Below are 21,746 nucleotides of genomic sequence, written 5' to 3'. Positions count from 1 at the left end.
GTCTCTGTCCTCCTGCAGACTCCTCTGTCCTCCACTATCTCCTGTGATTTGCTCAAATTCACGTCCATTGAGTCAGTGATGCTATCTAACCATCTCATCCTTTGTTGCCTCCTTCTCCTCACATCTAAGCCTACATATAATTTTACAAGTAGACGATTATAGGCTTCAGTAAGTCAGTCAACTAAAATACTGATTTAGGCTGAACTATATAAAATTATCACTTTTATGGATCAAAAATGGTCAGTTAGTGGCAATTTCATATGGTCCAAGCTAACAGATAACTGACGCAACTTTATAAATGCTATCTGCCCCCTAAACATATCTATTTTTGTTAACAAAAAAATATCAAGGCAGCAATTATCTAGGTTCCTGAACAGCAGAAATTTCATGTTAAGACCATCTGAAGTCTAGTTTTAAAGATACGTTTAATTTTTAAAAAACGGTGGGGGAGGGGGAAATCACAAAAAAACCCACACTAAACAAAAGCATATTTTCCAAGTTAATAAGCTGTTATTTTCTTGTTGTAAAAGCTACAGAAAGAAGTTCACCTCTTAAAACATTAATTTTACAAGCACAATGGTGTTGTTAATGTTCTGTTATACCACAGACCACTGAGAGCTAGGAAATGACCAACATGTGTGTTCAAGCTAGATTTCTGAAAACGCACAAATGCGGTTCTTGATCCTGTCTGTGAAACACTTTTTTTGGGATCTTGAATTTGGAAGTGTGATGTCTACTTGAAACATGGTATGTTTTCAAAGCTCCATACATGATCCTGATACAGCCAGGACTGAGAAAAATCAATATATATTTTATGGATGAAATAGAGGCATGCTCCTAAAAATTAAAAAATAGATTAAAAAATTTTTTTAAATAGAAGATTAAGCTTACCCTTTCCAAGAGACTCATTTCCTGGAATTCTGGACTAGTGTTGGAGAGCCGCTGCAAAGTATGGGTCAAATCATATGTCGTTGAAAAGTAAAACCCATCCATACTCAAGACATGGTTCATCATTGCTAGGAAAGTTTTATTATCTTGTAACTGCAAACAAAGGAGAGAACACAGTCTATCTTATCCTTGAAAAGGCATCAGCGTGATCACAGAGTCAAAGTAAAAACCTCTAAGTCAAGCCCTGTTAAATGTCATCAGCCCAAAGACTGGACAAGGGGGATCTCGCCACTTCCCTAGGACCAGGGACAGTTCCTGACACATGGACAATGCTCAGGGCACAGGGCATTACAGTAACTGGTAGGCAGACCTCCTTCCCATTAGCATCCTTCACAGTTTTTACTCTAAAGGGCTGAAGAGGTAGTTTAATAAAACATTACCACCTTAAGTTATGACCTACTGAGTCTCAGATACTTTACACAGATTCTCTGTCATGTTCCCAGAAACTCCTTGCTAGGTTAGCATAATTATCCTCATTTGACAGAAGAAAATAATCAATGTGGGGCCCAGTAACACAAAGGGTCAATGACAAGAGAATAAGTCCGTCCTCATTCCTAAGAAACTTTACTGGTTTGTGCTAGTTGGGAAGTCAAACGGAATTCTTTAAAAAAAAAAAAAAAGCAAAAAGGGAAAAGTCCAGGAGAGAAAGCAGTGGTCAAGGCGGTAATGAAGGAAGACCTTGAGCTCACCTCCTCCCACAGGCACCAAAATTACAACTATTCACAGAGCAACTGTCTTTGAAAGCAACCTGAAGACTGGTAGGGCATATTTCACAGCTAAAGATATAAAGAAGGAACAATGAGATGGGTAAGAGGGGTGAAGACCTGGTATGGTCAAGACTCACACCCTCAGGTAGGTGATTCACAAATGGGAGGATTATCACAGCTGCCGAGGTTTTTCCCAGTGAGCAAGGGGTCTGAGCCCTAGGTCAGCTCCTGAGGTCAACGATCTTATACCAGCAAGACAAGCTCCCAGAAATGTTTGGATCTGAAGGCCAGAGGGCCAGTAGGGTTTGTGTACAGAGCAGGACAACTGCAGGAAACAGAGACTCTTCTCCTAAAAGGCCCATAAAGAATCTCACACGCTCCAAGTCCTAGCTTGGAGGCATCTGAAAGGAGCCGGGGTGAGACCCACTGAGTGATCTTGGCAAGTCTCCTGGAGAGGCAGAAGGCAGCTGGGACTGCCACTGTGGATGGAGAGGCTGGCAGCAGCCACTTTAGGGAGCTCGTTCTACCAGAAGGACAGTGGTGCCAGCAGGCCCATTCTGGAATCCTCCTCAACGCCTCTTAGTGTGGGGGCTTATGTGCCCACAGCTGGCTGGCGACGGTGCCGGGACACCCCAGGGCAGACGACAGAAAAGGACAATGAAGCGAAGGCCTGGTTCTTTGAGAAGGTAAACAAAACTGATAAATCAGGGGAAAAAAGAGGACCTAACTAAATAAAATCAGAAATGAAAGAGGACAAATTGCAACAGACTCCACAGAAACACAAAGGACAGAAGAGATTATTACAAACAACTATATGCCAGCAAAACAGACACCCGAGGAGATGGATACATTTCTAGAAACAACCTCCCAAGACTGAATCAGGGGGAGATAGAAAATATGAACAGATTTACTACCAGTAATGAAACTGAATCAGTAATTTAAAAACTACCAAAGTCCAGGATCAGACAACTTCACCGGTAAATTATACCAAAGAGTTAATGCCTCTCCTAAACTATCTCAAAAAACTGAGAGGAAGGAATGCTTCCAAACTCATCCCATAAGGCCAGTATCGCCCTGATACCCACATCAGATAAAGTTATCACACACACACACACACACACACAATCATAGGCCAGTATCACTGATGAAAACAAACACAAAATCCTCAACAAAATATCAGCAAACCAAATTCAACAACACATTAAAAAGATCATATGCCATGATCAACTGGTACTGAGCCCAGGGATGGGAAGACAGTTCAATATCCACCAGTCAAACAATACACTACATTAACTGAAGAATAAAAATCATATGATCAACACATGCAGAAAAAGCATTTTACAAAATCTATTATCCATTCATGATAAAACCTCTCAACAAAGCATGTGTGCTGTGCTTAGTCGCTCAGTCGTGTCTGACTCTTTGCGACCCCATGAACTGCAGCCCACCAGGCTCCTCTCTCCATGGGGTTCTCCAGGCAAGAACACTGGAGTGGGTTGCTAGGCCCTCCTCCAGGGGATCTTCCCAACCCAGAGATAAAACCCAGGTGTCCTGCATTGCAGGCGGATTCTTTACCATCTGAGCCACCAAGGAAGCCCATGAATACTGGAGTGGGTAGCCTACCCCTTCTCCAGAGGATCTTCCCAACCCAGGAACCAAATCAGGGTCTCCAGCATTGTAGGCAGATTCTGTACCAGCTGAGCTACCAGGGAAGCCCATAAAGGGAGCATACCTTATTAATAAAGACCATATATGATAAACCTATAGCCAGTATCAAGTTTAACATGGAAAATCTGAAAGCATTTCTTCTAAGGTAAGGAACAAGACAAGGATGCCTATTCTTACCACATCTCAACACATTAGATGTCCTAGCCAACTTGGTAGACATAAGTTTGAGTAAGCTCCGGGAGTTGGTGATGTTCAGGGTAGCCTGACGTGCTGCAGTCCATGGGCTTGCAAAGCGCTGGACACGACTGAGCGACTGAACTGAACTGAGCTATAGCAATTAGATGAAAGAAATCAAAGGAATTTAAACTGAAAAGGAAGAAGTAAAATTGTTACTGTTTGCAAATGAAATGATACTACGCATAGAAAACCCTAAAGTAAAGATGCCACCAAAAAAACTAGTAAAATGTTGGGATATAAAATTAATATATTGAAGTCTGTTGCATTTCAATACAGTAACAATGAACTAACTGGGAAGAGAAATTAAGGAGAAAATCCCAGGTACATCTGCATGAAAAGAATAAAATATCCAGGAGAAAAATCTAACCAAGGTGGGAAGAAGATCTGTCACTGGAAAACTATAAGATAACGATGAAAGAAATTAAAAATGACATAGACTCACAGAGACAAACTGATGATTACCAGTGAGGAGGGTAAGAAGGATGAGGGAGGGAGGTATGGGAGTCTAAGGTATACAAACTTCCAGTTATAAGTCATGGGGATAAAATGTTCAGTTTAGAGAGGACAGTCGATGATACTGTAGTAACCTTGTATGGTGACAGATGGTAAGGAGATTTATTGTGGTGATCATTTTATAATGCATAAAAATACTGAATTACCATGTTGTACACTTGAAACTGATACTGTAAATCAATTATACTTCAATAGGAAAGAAAGGAAGATTCAGTAAAAGTAATATTTCTACTTATTTTCTGATAATCATTTTAGCTGGCTTTCACAATGAGTGCTAGGACTGACATTAGTTTTTTTTTTCTTGTTTAAAAAATTTTTAATATCTGTAATATTTAATGTTTAACAAATGATTAACATTTAATCTACATATTACAGATCTACATACTACAAAATTTTTATTTTGGCCTCAACATTGTTTTGAAAAGTGAAAGATACAAATAAGCAATTAGTTACACAGTCTGACAACAAACTAGAGCAATCAAGATGAAATGTTCAATATTACTGGGCCATTAAATATAAACATTTTTATTGCCTTAAATTATTATGTCTCAGAGGATGAATATATTAATATGTTGATTGATATACAAATAACAGAAAAAAGAAATTTTAGGTTTAAAGTATAAAAGCCATATTCTACAGCTTTGTTATTTTTGTTTTAAGTTGCTGTTGTGTTCGACTCTTTTGCAACCCCATGGACTATAGCCTGCCAGGCTCCTCTGTCTGTGGGATTTCCCAGGCAAGTATACTGGAGTGGGCTGCCACTTCCTTCTCCACGGGGTCTTCCTGACCAAGGGATCGAACCCCTATCTCCCGTGTTGGCAGGCGGATTCTTTACCACTGAGCCAACAGAGAAGCCCATTCTACAGCTTTAGTTAATCAATAAGACAATAGCATTAGGACTAATTTTTTTTCATGTTTATTACAGGTAAGATACGTGTTTCAAAATAGCTTTCTTTTAAAAACAAACTTTTTGTAATTCTGGGAATAAAAATAAATACAATGTAAAAATTTTACAAAGCAAATACCATAAAGTACATTTAGAAAACAAATACTCAATAGATATAAATCTCAAACACAATGTTGATTTAAGGTAATTTTCAAAAAACAGAAGTGTTAATGCCATTCAACTTAAGTTTTTAAAAATACTTCAAGCAAAAATAGCTTTGTTTGAATACGAATACAGGCAGTCTTGTCTTTGCACAATAGGGTTGGACCATGCAAATGACCAAGCTATCCTTCTCAATAATCTTAACCTAGTTAATAATCAATAGGAAAAATTATAACTGTTGCATAACAGATTTTTAAAAAATCAAAACATTAAAATACTCCTACTGTAAGTTATAAACGGAACAATGAAAACATAGTAAAATTAATATTATTTAGTATACTATAATTTAAAACATCGAGTATTTAAAATATTTCATTTCTTGGCAAAACTGTATCACTAGTAGCCCGAACAGTGCCTGTGCTGCCCCCACCATGTGGCTCATGAGGCCACCCTTTCCGCACCCTGGGGGACCATCACACACCTGAGCCTGAACCAGTTTCTAACTCTTAAATAGGAACTTAAATCTATGTGTTGAGTACATGGGCATTTTCAGTTTGTCCTTTTCTCTTTTATGAAATTTCATATTTTAAGAATTGAGTCAGTTAAAAAAAAGAGAACCACCCAAGAGCAATAAAATATATGAAGGGAGATATATCTCTCTGGTCAGGGAACTAGATCCCACATGCCACAACTAGGAGTCTGCATGTCACAACTAAAGATCCCTCATGCTGCAACTAAGATAGGGTGCAGCCAGATAAACACATTTTTTTTTAAAACTTCACGGAACTTTCTGTGTTCCACCTTCTTTCCCCACCCACGCCATGGGACTTCTTCGGGTTCTGCAATTAGTAAGTGTCTCCAGTTCTTACCTGAATATCAGTTAAGTGCAACATCGTCTTCTTATAAGAAAGGACATCAAAATCTGTTGCTTTCCAGATTACATGATTGAAAAATTCACCTATTTTTTTCTTTTTGGTAATGACAATTAGATAATTACCTGCAAAAAGTAAAGCCAAACTTAGGTAAATAGAAACAAGACAACGAGAAAGCCAAAAGTAGCAGTCCTTTAAACTCTAGAGGCAGGAGTTGCGTTAAATAAAGGACGAGTACATTTTTAAGGCAATCTTATAATTTATGAATAGAGAGATGAGCATATTATTTAAAAATATTTTTTTGAAAGGTCAAATTTTTTCTCAAAAAGGTAAAAGCCAAAGCTTTTGGTAACCAGAGTAGTGACCCTAGCAGATGGAAAATAAGAGTCAGAAAACACTTCTCTCTCCCCGCCCACCCCCCACACATTACGCCCTAAGCATACATGCCTCTGCTAATGCGTTTCCCAATGTGGAGCTTAAAGCACCACAGGTCATGAGATTCGGCCACTGCGGGACAGTGTCCCGTCTACACCCACCATGTCGTCCCGTTATTCTAAATGGTAGAGAGATGTGCCGGGCAGTGTAACTAACTGGTTACGGTAACACTCCAAAGATGAGAGGTCAGGAAGAAGAAGCCATCACAGCACCATGTGTTAACACACCAACCCTGATCTTGGCCGTCTCCTCTTCCTCCCACAAATAAGCCAGGGAAAGCCCTTACCACTAGATTTATTCCTCAGATCTGTTTGGGGCTCTAACCACAAGGGCCCTCTCTGGAAGCTTTCCTAGGTATACCTCTCTCCCAGAACTTGTCACACTGTACTGTGGTAATTTACCATTTAATGCCTCTCTCACTTGACTGTAAACTGCAGGACAAGAGGGACCTGCATCTTTTATAAATACAACAGCATTCAGCATTTTATAAATATAACAGCATTCAGTTATATTCAGCATACAACTGTATGCCTGATACAAGAGGAACTTTTTAAAAGTATGAAATAAAATTTAAATTTGAAAAATCACTCTTCTAATGCCTAGAACCAGGTAACATTCTCTAACATGCTCTATGTCATAATCAACCCCAGTAAGCAGCTGAAGGTATAGCATATTCTGGTTCATCAATGCATTAAAATTTTTGTGTAAACACTCTTAGAATTTATGAAAAATCTCTAGCAGACTAGAGATTTCAACTCTAGTTGAATAAAGCCAAAATCAAAACTTAAAAAAAAGGAACCTCAGGCTTATAAATTTAACCACTTGCTGCTAGGGGAATATTACTTTTAGAAATTAAGTACAAATACCTAAACTACAGATTCAATGCTTCAAGTAAGATATAAAGTGTGCCGTCATCTTTATACTCTAGTAGGGTCAATTTCATTACCTTTTCCCCCACTTGAGCTCATTTTCTTACCTGCCACCAGATGGATTGTGCCCAGTATACCAAATATTGGTCTTGTGACTGCTGAAGGAGGAATATCTTTCTTGACTTCAAAGAAAAAAATAAAGGAAAAAAGAAAACTCATTGAGAAAAAACTCAGCAACAGAAAGAGAAATTTAGTTTCATTTCAACGGTTACTTCAACTAAATCAATATGCACGCTTTGTTCTAAGAAAGCTACAGCCCTTCATTAGTGCTAGACCTCTCATTTTGGCAGAATATAAAATAAAGATGTCCATGTTACATCACAAAGGTCTCTGCCTGGTCTAGAAAATGGTGCCAAAAGTAACATGCTTCAGCAACTTCACTACGTAAATTAAGGATTATTTCCTCGGCAACTTTCAACCAAACTTATTCAGCCTCTTGTCAGAAACCAAATCTATTCCTTTAAGGGAATTAGAAAGTAAATGGAGGTTGAGATGAGATGTTAATTGCAACATGCAACAAATGGAATGTAAAATTCCGGTATTCCTGTATAAGAATGTGGGAAGTGGAGGCAAAGATCAAAGAGGAGAAGGAGGCAGGACAAGCCTCCTCCTGGTGCCTAAGAGCTGATATAAGCATCCAGGGAGGCAGTATCATTGGCTGCGATTTATCAGTAATGCCCTCATTAATGAAGAGTACTTTAGATAACAAGGTGCATTTCACAACTGTTAAACTTTAAGCCAATGTGCTACACAAAACATATTTTGTAGAACTCTAGTTTAGGGAATAATGGCAAAAAGGAGGGAAAGCAGGATCTCCCAGGCAAAGAAGAGTATTCTGCTAACTCTGCTTCCTCTGAGTCACAATGTACAGTGGGAGATTAAAGGCTCTGAGAAGGCCTACAGTAAAAGAAAGCTGTTCCATGGTTTAATTCAAAGTTTTCCAAATTTACATGGCTATAAATTGTTTCTTTCAGTCACATTTTAATTATCATCCATTTTGAAACACTGCTGTCTTGTTTCCTAATGGCAGTCCTGTAATTCTAAAATTTACTTTTCTGTCAATAATTCAATTTACTTAGTAATGCTATGCCATAACTAACTGCCATGAAAAATGGGAATACCAGTGCAATAAAAAGCTCAGAGAAAACTCTGAACATATTGAGATAACTGATAAACTTAAATGTACTACTGATAGAGCTGTGAGTTACAATAACTAGAGTGTAACAGCAATGGAAGTGAAAGCGTCACTCAGTCACGTCTGACTCTCTGCGACCCCACGGACTATAGCCCACGCTCCCCTGTCCCTGGAATTCTCCAAGCAAGAGCACTAGAGTGGGCAGTCATTCCCTTCTACAGGGGAATCTTCCTGACCTAAGGATTGAACCCAGGCCTCCTGCATGGCAGGCAGATGCTTTACCATCTGAGCCACCGGGGGTGATAATTCCTAGGACTATGATAATTTTTCATGGGAGAAAAAAAAATCTCCTCTTTCTGTGGCAATGGTCTGCATTCCCAGTGGTAAAAGGTAACTGGCAGAGAAACTGGGATCGACAGGCTCTCATCATCACTGGCTTAAGGTCAAAGCATCTCTTCATGTGTCTACCGACAACTACTATCATTTTTACATCCACACTATTCAAGACCTTTAGCTTTGTCCACTCAAATGGGTTGGCAATCTCTACTTACAAAGAAAATGTCACTGACAGGTCAAGAGAGTAATTGAAAATACATCTACACTAAAGCTTTTATAAGACACTAGGTTGTATCAACGAGGTATAAAGAAGTATGGGGACTAAAGTTTAGAAGGAAACTAACAGTGGATAAAACCAGTCAGCCGTTCTGAGAGAGCAGCCATAAGCAAGTCATAGGAAACGCCACATTACCAGACTAAACAGCATCACTCCATCAGGTCAAACGAAAAGTTATACACAGGACTTAACGAAAACGCGCAGATAACCAAGGAAACAGACCTACAGTCCTGCCTTTCTTACCCTTTAGTATCCTAGGCAAAATATCTGCATGTTTCCCTTTATCCATTCGAAGGATAGTCACTATTTACTGAATGCCTACTCTACGGTCAGCCAAATACTGCGCTTCAGAAAAAAATAATAAAGAGTTCTGTCTAGAGGTGAATTTTTAAATAAGTGAAATATGACTTTCTAAATGTGATTCTCACATGGTACATTGATTTGTCACCAAAATTATTTCACATTAATCTAGTCAGAAATCAGTGTTCCACACAATTGCACAACAAGTTGTTTTTCACACCCCAGGGAAGCAAAACCAAAATATACATAGATTAGATTAAGCTTAGGGAAACCATTCTGCCTAAAACACAAGTTTTGGTGATGTATATATAATTTTTCATTTATTAAATTATCCTCACAGTCATGAATATTTTAAAAAACAAAGCAGTTGTTAAAATTCCGCACACTTTATGCTGAAACAACTTTCTCACACTCTAATACTTTAAATTTTATAGTTAGAGAGGGACATTAACATATCAACAAAATCAATCCTGTTATAGTGCCGTTAAGAGAACAAATAAAGAATTAAGTTTTTTAATCCTTAGAAACAGTAAAATGCTAAAAATTTCAAGAAAAAGCATAAAATCAAGGCACAAAAATCAAATGAGGTAGTTAAGAATTAAATTTTTTCTAAGAAGGCACTCAGAGATCCACACACCGACACAGATCTCGTCAGTTTAACCATTACTGCAACTTAGGTGTAAAATCTTTCAGGACACTTATAACCCTGGCCATGAAATACCTGAGAGTGTAACTTCTGTGGACACACGGTCGATGATAAGTACATCATCTGCTCCATCATCACAAGCTTCCACATAAAATTTTTCAGGGGTGATGTGCCTAAGAAGAAGTTCAAAACCATAAATAACTAAAGGAAATAATGCGGACACTTCCCATAAACCTACTGCAACAATGTAGTTAAATTTGATATCACTGCCCAGCTTTGAACAGATAAAGCTGTTATGCTGTCCTTATGTGTTCACTGCAACTCTTCTTACTTAATTTAACGCTGGTAAGGTTTTAATCTGCTGTAACATCACCACTTTGACTTACATAAGACAATCATACTAGAATCTAATTTAGAGCCAACACAGTGCAGAGGGGATGCAGCACAGCAGTCAGGAGCAGAGTCCCCGGAACCAGACCAACTGTGCAGTGTGAACTTGGGCGCATTCCTTACCCTCTGTTCTTCAGTTCCCTTACCCACAAAATAAGGATACCACCAGACTCATCAAAGAGCACGGCTGTGAGGACGGAAAGAGCTAACCATTGACAAATTCTTAGAACACTTAAAACACAGTAACCAAGATGTAAGTATTAGCCAAAAATACTAAGAAACACATTTCCAGGAAATTGCTTAAAATAAACTTTAACATTTTGGTATTTTGTTAGAGTGCCATCTATACGTTCTTGGGGGGAAGAAAGACACTCTGGAAAATAAAAAATAAAGAGGGTAAAATCAGAGTTGGGGAAGAGTACTCAAAATGTATGCAACTTTGTAACCTGAGTTCAACAAAAATGAACAGTTGGATCTGCAAGAGAGAAACTGGGTAACTTCAGCAAGCAACTGAGCATGGTTCAGGAAATAACTGCCTCAGGAAATAAGCATCAACAAAAACAACACAGTGAAAATATAGATTTGCATGCACTAAAACCAAAGTTTTAGAAAAGGCAGAGGAACCAGAGATCAAATTGCCAATATCAGCTGGATCATCGAAAAAGCAAGAGAGTTCCAGAAAAACATCTATTTCTTCTGCTTTATTGACTATGCCAAAGCCCTTGACTGTGTTGATCACAATAAACTGTGGAAAATTCTTCAAGAGATGGGAATACCAGACCACCTGACCTGCCTCTTGACAAACCTGTATGCAGGTTAGGAAGCAACAGTTAGAACCTGGACATGGAACAACAGACTGGTTCCAAATAAGGAAAGGAGTACGTCAAAGCTGTATATTGTCACCCTGCTTATTTAAGTACATCATGAGAAACGCTGGGCTGGAGGAAGCACAAGTTGGAATCAAGATTGCCGGGAGAAATATCAATAACCTCACATATGCAGATGACACCACCCTTATGGCAGAAAGTGAAGAAGAACTAAAGAGCCTCTTGATGAAAGTGAAACAGGACAGTGAAAAAGCTGGCTTAAAGCTCAACGTTCAGAAAACTAAGATCATGGCATCTGGTCCCATCACTTCATGGGAAATAGATGGAGAGACAGTGGAAACAGTGGCTGACTTTATTTTTCTGGGCTCCAGAATCACTGCAGAGGGTGATTGTAGCCATGAAATTAAAAGACGCTTACTCCTTGGAAGGAAAGGTATGACCAACCTAGATAGCATATTAAAAAGCAGAGACATTAAAAAAAAAAAAAAAAAGCAGAGACATTACTTTGCCAACAAAGGTCCATCTAGTCAAGGCTATGGTTTTTCCAGTGGTCATGTATGGATGTGACAGTTGGACTGTGAAGAAAGCTGAGCGCCGAAGAATTGATGCTTTTGAACTGTGGTGTTGGAGAAGACTCTTGAGAGTCCCTTGGACTGCAAGGAGATCCAACCTGTTCATCCTAAAGGAGATCAGTCCTGGGTGTTCACTGGAAGGACTGATGCTGAAGCTGAAACCCCAGTACTTTGGCCACCTCATGCGAAGAGCTGACGCATTTGAAGAGACCCTGATGCTGGGAAAGACTGAGGGCAGGAGGAGAAGGGACGACAGAGGATGAGATGGCTGGATGGCATCACCGACTCGATGGACATGAGTTTGAATAAACTCCGGGAGTTGGTGATGGACAGGGAGGCCTGGCATGCTGTGATTCATGCGGTCGCAAAGAGTCGGACATGACTGAGCGACTGAACTGAACTGATCCCACTTGTTTGATTTAGGATGAATAGAATGTTAGATTTCTAATTTAGAGAAATAGATATGCAACAAGCAACAAAGGTTTACTGTACAGCACAGGGAACTACAGTCAGCATCTTGTAATAATGTATAATGGAAAATAATTTCAAAAATAACATGTACATATAACTGAATCATATACATAAAAAGAATTCTACTTTTTGAAACTTAGTAATGTTTATCTTTTTGCCAGTTTTTCTAAATGTCTTATGGATATCTACTAACAATGTATGAGATACAAAATTTTAAATATATTTGTGCAAGATATGATTAATATAAATTAAATATAAATCTATATTTAAATTATTAATCATATCATTCAAGATGTTCCTATTCTTATTTTTTCTGTATTTGATAAAATATCCTCAGAGAAATGTTAGTATGTCTCACTCTGATTATATATATATATTTTCCCCTTATATTTCTTCTGATTTTTGCTTTATGTATCTGTTTCTTTGTTGTTAAGTGTCTAATGGTTTATGAGGTCTATCTTCTCTGTGAATTGTACCTATTATGATTAAAAATATTCATCTTTCTTTAAAATAAATAAATTTTTTAGACTAAAGGTAGGGTAGGGAGACTGGGGGTTAAGGACAAGGGGATTAAAACAAAAATAAACAAATGGGGTCAAATAAACTTAAAAACTTCCTCATAGCGAGGGGAACCATGAACAAAATGAAAAGCAACCTAAGGACTGGGAGAAAATATGTGCAAATGACGTAACCAACAGCGGACAAACTCTTAAAATACACAAACAGCTCAATATTAAAAAAAAAAAAAACAACCAATCAAGCCTCTTCAACAAATGGTAATGGGAAAACTGGACAGCTACATGTGAAAAAAGAAGAAAAGAAATTAGATCATTCCTTAACACCATACACACACAAAAAAGCTCAAAATGGACTAAAGGTCTAAATGTGAGACTGGACACTATAAAACGCCTGCGTGCTAAGCTGCTTCAGTTGTGCCCAACTCTGTGTGACCCTGTGAACCATAGCCCGCCCGGCTACTCTGTACATGGGATTTCCCAGGCAAGAATACTGGAATGGGGTGTCATTTCCTCCTCCAGGGCATCTTTCTCACCGAGGGATCGAATCCGTGTCTCCTGCATTGGCAGTCGGGTTCTTTACATTAGTACCACCTGGGAAGCCTAGAGGAAAACATAGGCAGAACACTCTCCAACAGAAATCACAGCAGTATCTTTTTTGATGCAACTTCCAGAATAATGGAAATTAAAAACAAAAATAAATAAATAGGATCCACTTAAATTCAAAAGCTTTTGAACAGCAAAGGAAACAAACCAAATGAAAAGACAACCCACAGATTGGGAGAAAGTATTTTCAAATCATTTGACTGTCAAGGGATTAGTCTCTAAAATTTACAAACAGCTCATGATGCTTAACAAAAACAAACAATCCAATCAAAAAATAAGTGGAAGACCTAAACAGACATTTCTTCAAAGAAGACACACATGAAAAGATGCTCAACATCACTCATTATTAAAGAAATGCAAATCAAAACTATGAGGTACCACTTCACACCAGTCAGAATGGCCATCACCAAAAAAATCTAGAAATAATAAATGCTGAAGTGAGGGTGGAGAAAAAGGAACCCTCTTGCACCGTTGGCACTTCCCCGGTGGCTCAGATGGTAAAGTGTCTGCCTGCAATGCAGGAGACCGGGGTTCAATCCCTGGGTTGGGAAGATCTCCTGGAGAAGGAAATGGCAACCCACTCCAGTACTCTTGCCTGGAGAATCCCACGGATGGAGGAGCCCGATAGGCTACAGTCCATGGGGTCGCAAAGAGTTGGACACGACTGAGCGACTTCACTTTCACCTTTCTTGCACTGTTGGTGGGAACGTACATTGATGTAACCACTATGGAGAACAGTATGGAGGCTCCTTGTAAAACTAAACATAGAACTACTGGGCACATACCCTGAGGAAACCATACTGCAAGAAGACACACGTACTCCTGGTGTTCACTGCAGCACAATTTACAACAGCCAGAACATGGAAGCAGCCTGAATGTCCACTGACAGATGAATGGATAAAGAGGATGTGGTACGCGTATACAATAGAATATTACCCAGCTGTTAAAAGAAAATCAGGTCACTTACAGTGATGTGGATGAACCCAGACTCTAGCATACAAAGTGATGTGACTCAGAAACAGAAAAACAAATACCGTATATTAACATGTATATACAGGATGTAGAAAAACAGTACTGATGAACCTATTTGCAAGGCAGGAATAGAGATACAGACAGAGAACGGAGTGGACACGGGAGGGAAGCAGCGGGTGGAGGAACTGCGGGAGCAGCACTGACATGCTCACCACCGTGTGAACAGGTAACGAGACGGAAGCGGCTGTGCAGACGGGGAGCTCAGCCTGGTGCTCACCGCTGACCTCAGGGGTGAGACGGGGGCGGAGGAGGGGGGTGATACATGTATGCACAGGGCTGACTGACGCTGTTCTACAGCGGAAACTAGCACAACAGTATAAAGCAATCAGACTCCGATTTAAAAAAATAAATTTAAAAAGAGTGCACACTATGATACACTTTGTTAACGCACCCCTATGTTTATAGCAGCAGTATTCACAACAACTAAGCCATGGAAACAACCGAAATATCCACAGACAGAAGAATGGGTAAGGAAAATGTGTGGTATAGAGATACAACAGAATATTACTCAGCCATGAAAAGGAATGAAATAATGTCATTTGCAGCAACGTGGATGGACCTAGAGAAATACAAATATCGTACGATATTGCTTATATGTGGAATCTAAAACAATGATGCAACTGAACTCATTCACAGAATAGTGAGCATTAAATAAGCATCTATTAAGTACTTTGGCTAAGCATAACAGGGCTAACTCAGGTATAATAACTTTCTGTCATTAACAGAAACATTCTTTAAAGGAGAATAAGAGAGAAAAGTTGCAAGTTTTCATTATAGGGGCCTAAACACAGGACCCTAAAGGGTAATCAATCCGTATTTTAAGAAATACAAAAGAAGGCATTGATACCTTTGCCAATGGACAATCTCTAAGCAATTTACTTTTGTTAGGAAGATACTGAAATCAATTTATATCTCAATTTTAAAACATTCTTTTTTGGGGGGAGTGGGGCATAGACCATGTGAGATCTTAGATCCCTGCCCAGAGACTGAATCTGTGCTCCCTGCTTTGGAAGCTCACTGGACCACCAGGGAGCCCCTCAATTTAAATATATTCTATTTGAACATATATAACTGGAATACATGAACAGCAACATATTATCTATATTGTTGCTTTTGCTGTTTAGTCACTAAGTCATCTTTGACTCTTTTGAGACCCCATGAGCTTCAGACCACCAGGCAGTCTCCTCTGTCCATGGGATTTCCCAGGCAAGAATACTGGAGTGGGTTGCCATTTCCTTCTCCAGGGATCTTCCCAACTCAGGGATCAAACTCACATCTTCTTTACCACTGAGCCACCAGGAAAGCCCTAGCTACAGTTTAACTCATATCCTTTCCCAACTGTATTAAGCTACTAATTTTACCACATATTTCTAATTAGATAAAATTATTCCAGTAACAGTATTCTAAAAAGTAAGAATACCTACTTTTTTTTGCCCCAGAATTACAGTGACAAATCTGCCTTTCTCATAATTCCAATCTTTTTAAAGACCCAAAGTAATTATTTTCTAATATATCTGGATGGAATTCACACCAATGTAAATCTGTTTACAAGAAATGCATTCTTCAAATCAGAATATGACAAAAACCAATCTGAGAAAAAGTTACCTTCCAAAGAAAGAAACCAGAGTAGCATATCAGGGGTAAATCCTCACCCAAAACATCAACACTACATAATAGAGAGGTCTGATTTATCAAAGACATAGGTTCGGAAATTTAAAAAAAAAAACAACTAAGAATTATGACTGAATGTCTTTCTCCATTTATTTGTAAAGATTATGAGTCTATAATAAGAAAAAAGCTTTTAGTATAGCTTTTTTAGTCAGCTTTTGAAAGACAGCATAAGATGCTGGTTACAACCCTGCTACTTATTTTAGGAACCACTTTTACTCTGCATGCTGCTGCTGCTGCTAAGTGGCTTCAGTTGTGTCTGACTCTGTGCAACCCCATAGACGGCAGCCCACCAGGCTCCCCCGTCCCTGGGATTCTCCAGGCAAGAACACTGGAGTGGGCTGCCATTGCCTTCTCCTTACTTTGCATAACTATTTAAAAAATCTGAACAGTTTAACTGCAGACAGAATGTGCTGAAAATTCAAGAGTTTTACTGCAGAAATGATTGTGGTAGGCAGAATTCTAAAGATCACTGCCTAAGATTCCCACTCCTAATTATTCAATCTAGGTACTGCCCTGAAGATGGAATCAAGGTTACTAGTCAACTGGACTTTAAAAAGGGAGATTATCGGACTTCCCTGCTGTGGGTCCAGTGGTTAACATTCCACACTTCTACTACAGGGGGCGTGGGTTTGATCCCTGGTCAAAGAAGATACACATGCTGTGCCCTGTGGCAAAAAAAGAAAAGGGAGATTTGGATCGCTGGGATGGGCAGAAGACAAAAGCAAAAGACAAGGGAAGAGTCTGTCAGAGAGAAGTGGCAGAAGTGAGGAGGAGAGATTCCAACCACGAGAAAGATGTGACAGACTGTCGGTGATTCCTGAGATGCTGAGGCCATGCAGAGACAGGAGAGTGGCCTCTAAAAGCTAAAGGTGGTCTCAGGCTGACAGCCAGCAAGAAAAAACCAACCTCAGTCCAACAACTACAAGAAAGTAGATTCAGTCAACACGCTGAATGAGCTTCTAAATGAATTCCTCCCCAGTCTCCACTATGAAACACTTGATTTTAGCCCACTGAGACTCGTATTGGACTTCTAAGAGATAATATACTTGTATAGTTTAAAGTTTCTAAATTTATAGTAATTTGGTACAGCAGCAAGACAAAACTAATACAGTGATCAAACCCCTCCTAGAATGAAATAACCTCCACACTAACCTCTGACCAAAACACACACTTCATCTTCCTGGCAGAAAGCAAGGAGATGTTTCCCTCAATTGAATCTGACACCTGGTGTCTGAGTTTCTAAGTGATAAAACTCTTTAAAAACTGTTTTTAATGTAATGTCCTTATATTTTATTAAACCAAGTTTGTCCCCCTTATGTCTTAATCTAGGTATAAGTAACAATGTTTCCTTGACTCACAAGGATCTCTGAACACATTGATTTCTAGGCCATCCTACCAAAAGATGATGTCTTTAAATTCTAGTAACGCAGTACGGTGAAAAAATTGTAAGTTTTAAACTCTTACAAACCTGATTGGAATTTCAACTCCATGCTTACTGTCATAAGTCCCTGAACAAACCACTGAACTTCCCAGTTCAGCTTTCTTCATTAAAAACTGATAAGCAATGGGTGAGGGTAAATCAGAGAATACATGTGACATGCCTGGTACTAAGAAGAGAGCCCACAAAACGGTGGCATTATTTTTTTCCCCCACTCAATGGCCCTGGACCACTGAGTGCTGGATTTATTATCTTCTGCTGTCTTAAAGTCTCTGGGGAGAGGTGGACAGGGAGGGACCCTCAGGGTTCAGAGGATGGGGCAGAGCTCGGTGAGCCCCTGCCCACTTGGGCCCCAGGGAGCCTGGTGAGGCCCTGGGCCTGATCCTCTGCACTCTGAGAAGCCCCTGCAGTTGCACGGTGTCTAAGCCCTGCATCATCCCCAGGTCTCTTCCTGCCACGGAGGTCCTTAGCCTGGAGCCACCCCTACCTAAGCTCCACCCTCCAGAGGCAAGGCCATTTGGGGCCTTTTTTCCCTATTGCTATTGTGATTCTATTTTACCTTCTGGTTACTGTTTCACTTATATTTTTATTTTTTTCTAAACTATCTCTTTTCTTATTTTTTATTCTCTGTTACTGTTCTGCTCCTTTTTATCTTCTTGCGGCACCACGTGATTTGCATAATCTTGGTTCATGTGCTTAAGGCTGGGCCTGAGCTCCTGTGGTGGGAGCACTGAGTCTGACCTGCTAGATTAGCAGAGAACCTCAGACCCCTAGGAATACTGGAGAGAGGTATCTCTGAGGTCCTGACCTTGGCACCAAGGCCCAGCTCTGCCCAACTGCCTGCAGACAACAGTGCTGGAAGTCTAAGGCCAAACAACCAGTGAGACAGGAATATGTGTATCCTAAGTCGCTTCAGTCGTGTTTGATTCTTTGAGATCCTATGGACTGTAGCCCACCAGGATTCTCTGTCCATGGGCTCCTCCAGGCAAGAATACTGGGGTGGGCTGCCATGCCCTTCTCCAGGAGATCCTCCTGACCCAGAAGATAGGAACACAATCCCACCCAGCAAAAAGAAAAACAAAAGGAACAGATGGCAAAAAAATTTTTACAGGTGAAAGTACAGGTAAAAGAACCTACAAGATCAAATAAATGAATAGGAAACAGACAACCTACCTAAAAAAGAATTCAGAGTAATAATAGTAAAGATGATATGAAATCTTAGAATGGAAGCACGGACTGAGAAAACACAAGAAATATTTGGGACTTCCCTGGTGGTCCAGTGGTTAAGAATCCATCTTGCAACACAGGCTTCTCCAAGCCGGGCTTCAGCAATACATGAACCGTGAACTTCCATATGTTCAAGCAAAACGGCAGAGGAGCCAGAGATCAAACTGCCAACATCCGCTGGATCATCAAAAAAGCAAAAGAGTTCCAGAAAAATATCCATTTCTGCTTTATTGACTATGCCAAAGCCTTTGACTGTGTGGATCACAATAAACTGTGGAAAATTCTTCAAGAGATGGGAATACCAGACCAGCTGACCTGCCTCTTGACAAACCTGTATGCAGGTCAGGAAGCAAGAAGTTAGAACTGGACATGGAACAACAGACTGGTTCCAGATAGGAAAAGGAGTACGTCAAGGCTGTATATTGTCACCCTGCTTATTTAACTTATATGCAGAGTACATCATGAGAAACACTGGGCTGGAGGAAGCACAAGCTGGAATCAAGATTGCTGGGAGAAATATCAATAACCTCAGATAGGCAGATGACACCACCCTTATGGCAGAAAGTGAAGAAGAACTAAAGAGCCTCTTGATGAAAGTGAAAGAGGAGAGTGAAAAAGTTGGCTTAAAGCTCAACATTCAGAAAACTAAGATCATGGCATTCGGTCTCATCACTTCATGGCAAACAGATGGGGAAACAATGTAAACAGTGACAGACTTTATTTCCTTGGGCTTCAAAATCACTGCAGATGGTGACTGTAGCCATTAAATTAAAAGACACTTGCTCCTTGGAAGAAAACCTATGACCAACCTAGACAGCATATTAAAAAGCAGAGACATTACTTTGTCAACAAAGGTCTGTCTAGTCAAAGCTATGGTTTTTACCAGTAGTCATGTATGGATGTGAGAGGTGGACCATAAAGAAAGCTGAGCACCAAAGAATTGATGGTGCTCAATGGCTTTTGAACTGTGGTGTTAGAGAAGACTCCCGAAAGTCCCTTGGACTGCAAGGAGATCAAATCAGTCAAAGGAAATCAGTGCTGAATATTCATTGGAAGGACTGATACTGAAGCTGAAGCTCCAACACTTTGGCCACCTGATGCAAAGAACCGACTCACTGGAAAAGACCCTGATGCTGGGACAAGCTCAGCTGGTAAAGAATCTGCCTGCAATGCAGAAAACCCAGGTTCGATTCCTGGGTTGGGAAGATCCCCTGGAGAAGGAAATGGCAACTCACTCCAGTATTCTTGCCTGGAGAATCCCATGCAAAGAGGACTCTGGCTGGCTACTGTCCATGGGGTTGCAACAGTTGGACATGACTTAGTGACTAAACCACCACCTGATGCTGGGAAGGGTTGAAGGCAGGAGGAGCAGGGGACGACAGAGGATGAGATGGTTGGATGGCATCACCGACTCAATGGACATGAGTTTGGGTAAACTCCGGGAGTTGGGTGATGGACAGCAAGGCCTGGCGTGCTGTGGTCCATGGTGTCGCAAAGAGTCAGACACGACTGAGCGACTGAACTGAACTTGTAACTCGGGGGACGCAGGTTCGGTGCCTGGTCAGGCAACTAAGAGCCCACATGTGACAGAGAAACTCAGCCCGCAAGCCACAACTACCGAGCCTGAGAGTCACAAGGAAACATCCCACATGATGCAACTAAGACCCAAAGCAGCCAAATAAATAAATAAACATGAACCCAACAAAGGAGCACCTCAATACATAAGGCAAATGCTAACCGCCATAAAAGGAGAAATCAACGGCAACACAGTAATAGTGTGGGACTTTAACAAGCCAGTTACACTGGTGGACAGATCATCCAGACAGAAAATAAGGAAACACAAGTTTTAAATGACACCATAGGCCAGAGAGACTTAATTGATAGGACATTCCACCTGAAAGCAGCAAAATACACTTTCTTCTCAAGTGCATATGGAACATTCTAGAATAGATCATATCTTGGGTCACAAATCAAGCCTTGGTAAGTTTAAGAAAACTGAAATTATATCAACCATCCTTTCAGACCACAACACTGTAAGAGGAGAAATCAATTACAGAAAAAAATACTATAAAAAACACAAACACACGGAGGCTAGACAATACACTACTAAATAACCAAGAAATCACTGAAGGAATGAAAGCAGAAAACAAAAAATACATAAGGCAAATGACAATGAAAACACAATGGTCCAAAACCTGAGAGACCCAGCAAAAGCAGTTCTGAGAGGGAAGTTTACAGCACTTCAACCGCACTTAAAAAAGAAAAATCTTACATAAACAATCTAACGTCACACCTAAAGCAACTAGAGGAATAACAACAACAGCAACAAGGAACAAAGTCAGCAGGAAAAAAATCATAACAACCAGGCAGAAATAAATGAAATAGAAATAAAACAAAAGCAAAGGTCAATAAAACTAAAAGTTGGGTCTTTTGAGAACATAAACAAAATTGATAAAACTTTAGTCAGACTCATCAAGAAACAGAGAATTCAAACCAGTAAAATTAGCAATGAAAAAGGAGAAATTACAAGTGACACCTCAGAAACATAAAGGGTTCTGACAGACTACTACAGCAACCACACGCTGTGCTGTGCTAAGGCGCTCAGTCCTGCCCGACTCCCTGTGACCCCAGGGACTGCAGCCCACCAGGCTCCTCTGTCCATGGGATTCTCCCGGCAAGAACACTGGAGTGGGTTGCCCTGTCCTCCTCCAGGGGATCTTCCCTGCGTCCTGTGTCTCCTGCATCGGCAGGCAGGTTTTTTCCCACTACTGCCACCTAGGAAGCCCTACAAGCAACTATACCTCCCCCAAAAGGAAAAACTCTTGGGAAGGCACAACTTTCCATGAACCAGGAAGAAACAGAAAATATAAACAGATCAACCGCCAAGTAATGAAATTGAAACTATAAATAACAATCTTCCAACAAAAAGTGTCCAGGACTAGATGG

The 21,746-nt window shown here is 40.1% G+C and overlaps 1 protein-coding gene across 2 annotated transcripts in view; it reads right to left on the bottom strand.

Annotated features, from left to right (window-relative positions):
- Positions 1–21,746, bottom strand: part of SACM1L (SAC1 like phosphatidylinositide phosphatase) — a 66,996-nt gene that overhangs the window by 27,453 nt on the left and 17,797 nt on the right. The window contains exons 2-5 of one of the 2 annotated variants that reach the window (XM_043442197.1): positions 10,127–10,224; positions 7,405–7,479; positions 5,991–6,118; positions 892–1,041 (exon numbers count right to left, since the gene is read on the bottom strand). In XM_043442197.1, coding sequence (XP_043298132.1) covers positions 892–1,041; positions 5,991–6,118; positions 7,405–7,479; positions 10,127–10,224 — 451 coding nt within the window. Of the gene's footprint in view, positions 1–891; positions 1,042–5,990; positions 6,119–7,404; positions 7,480–10,126; positions 10,225–21,746 lie in introns of those variants that run through there. The other variant, XM_043442198.1, reaches the window with a different exon arrangement.

The sequence above is a fragment of the Cervus canadensis genome, chromosome 22 (genome assembly GCF_019320065.1).
Source record: "Cervus canadensis isolate Bull #8, Minnesota chromosome 22, ASM1932006v1, whole genome shotgun sequence".
NCBI lineage: Eukaryota > Metazoa > Chordata > Mammalia > Artiodactyla > Cervidae > Cervus > Cervus canadensis.
The sequence above is the reverse complement of the archived record's forward strand: the minus strand, read 5'-3'. Positions and strand labels throughout refer to the sequence as shown.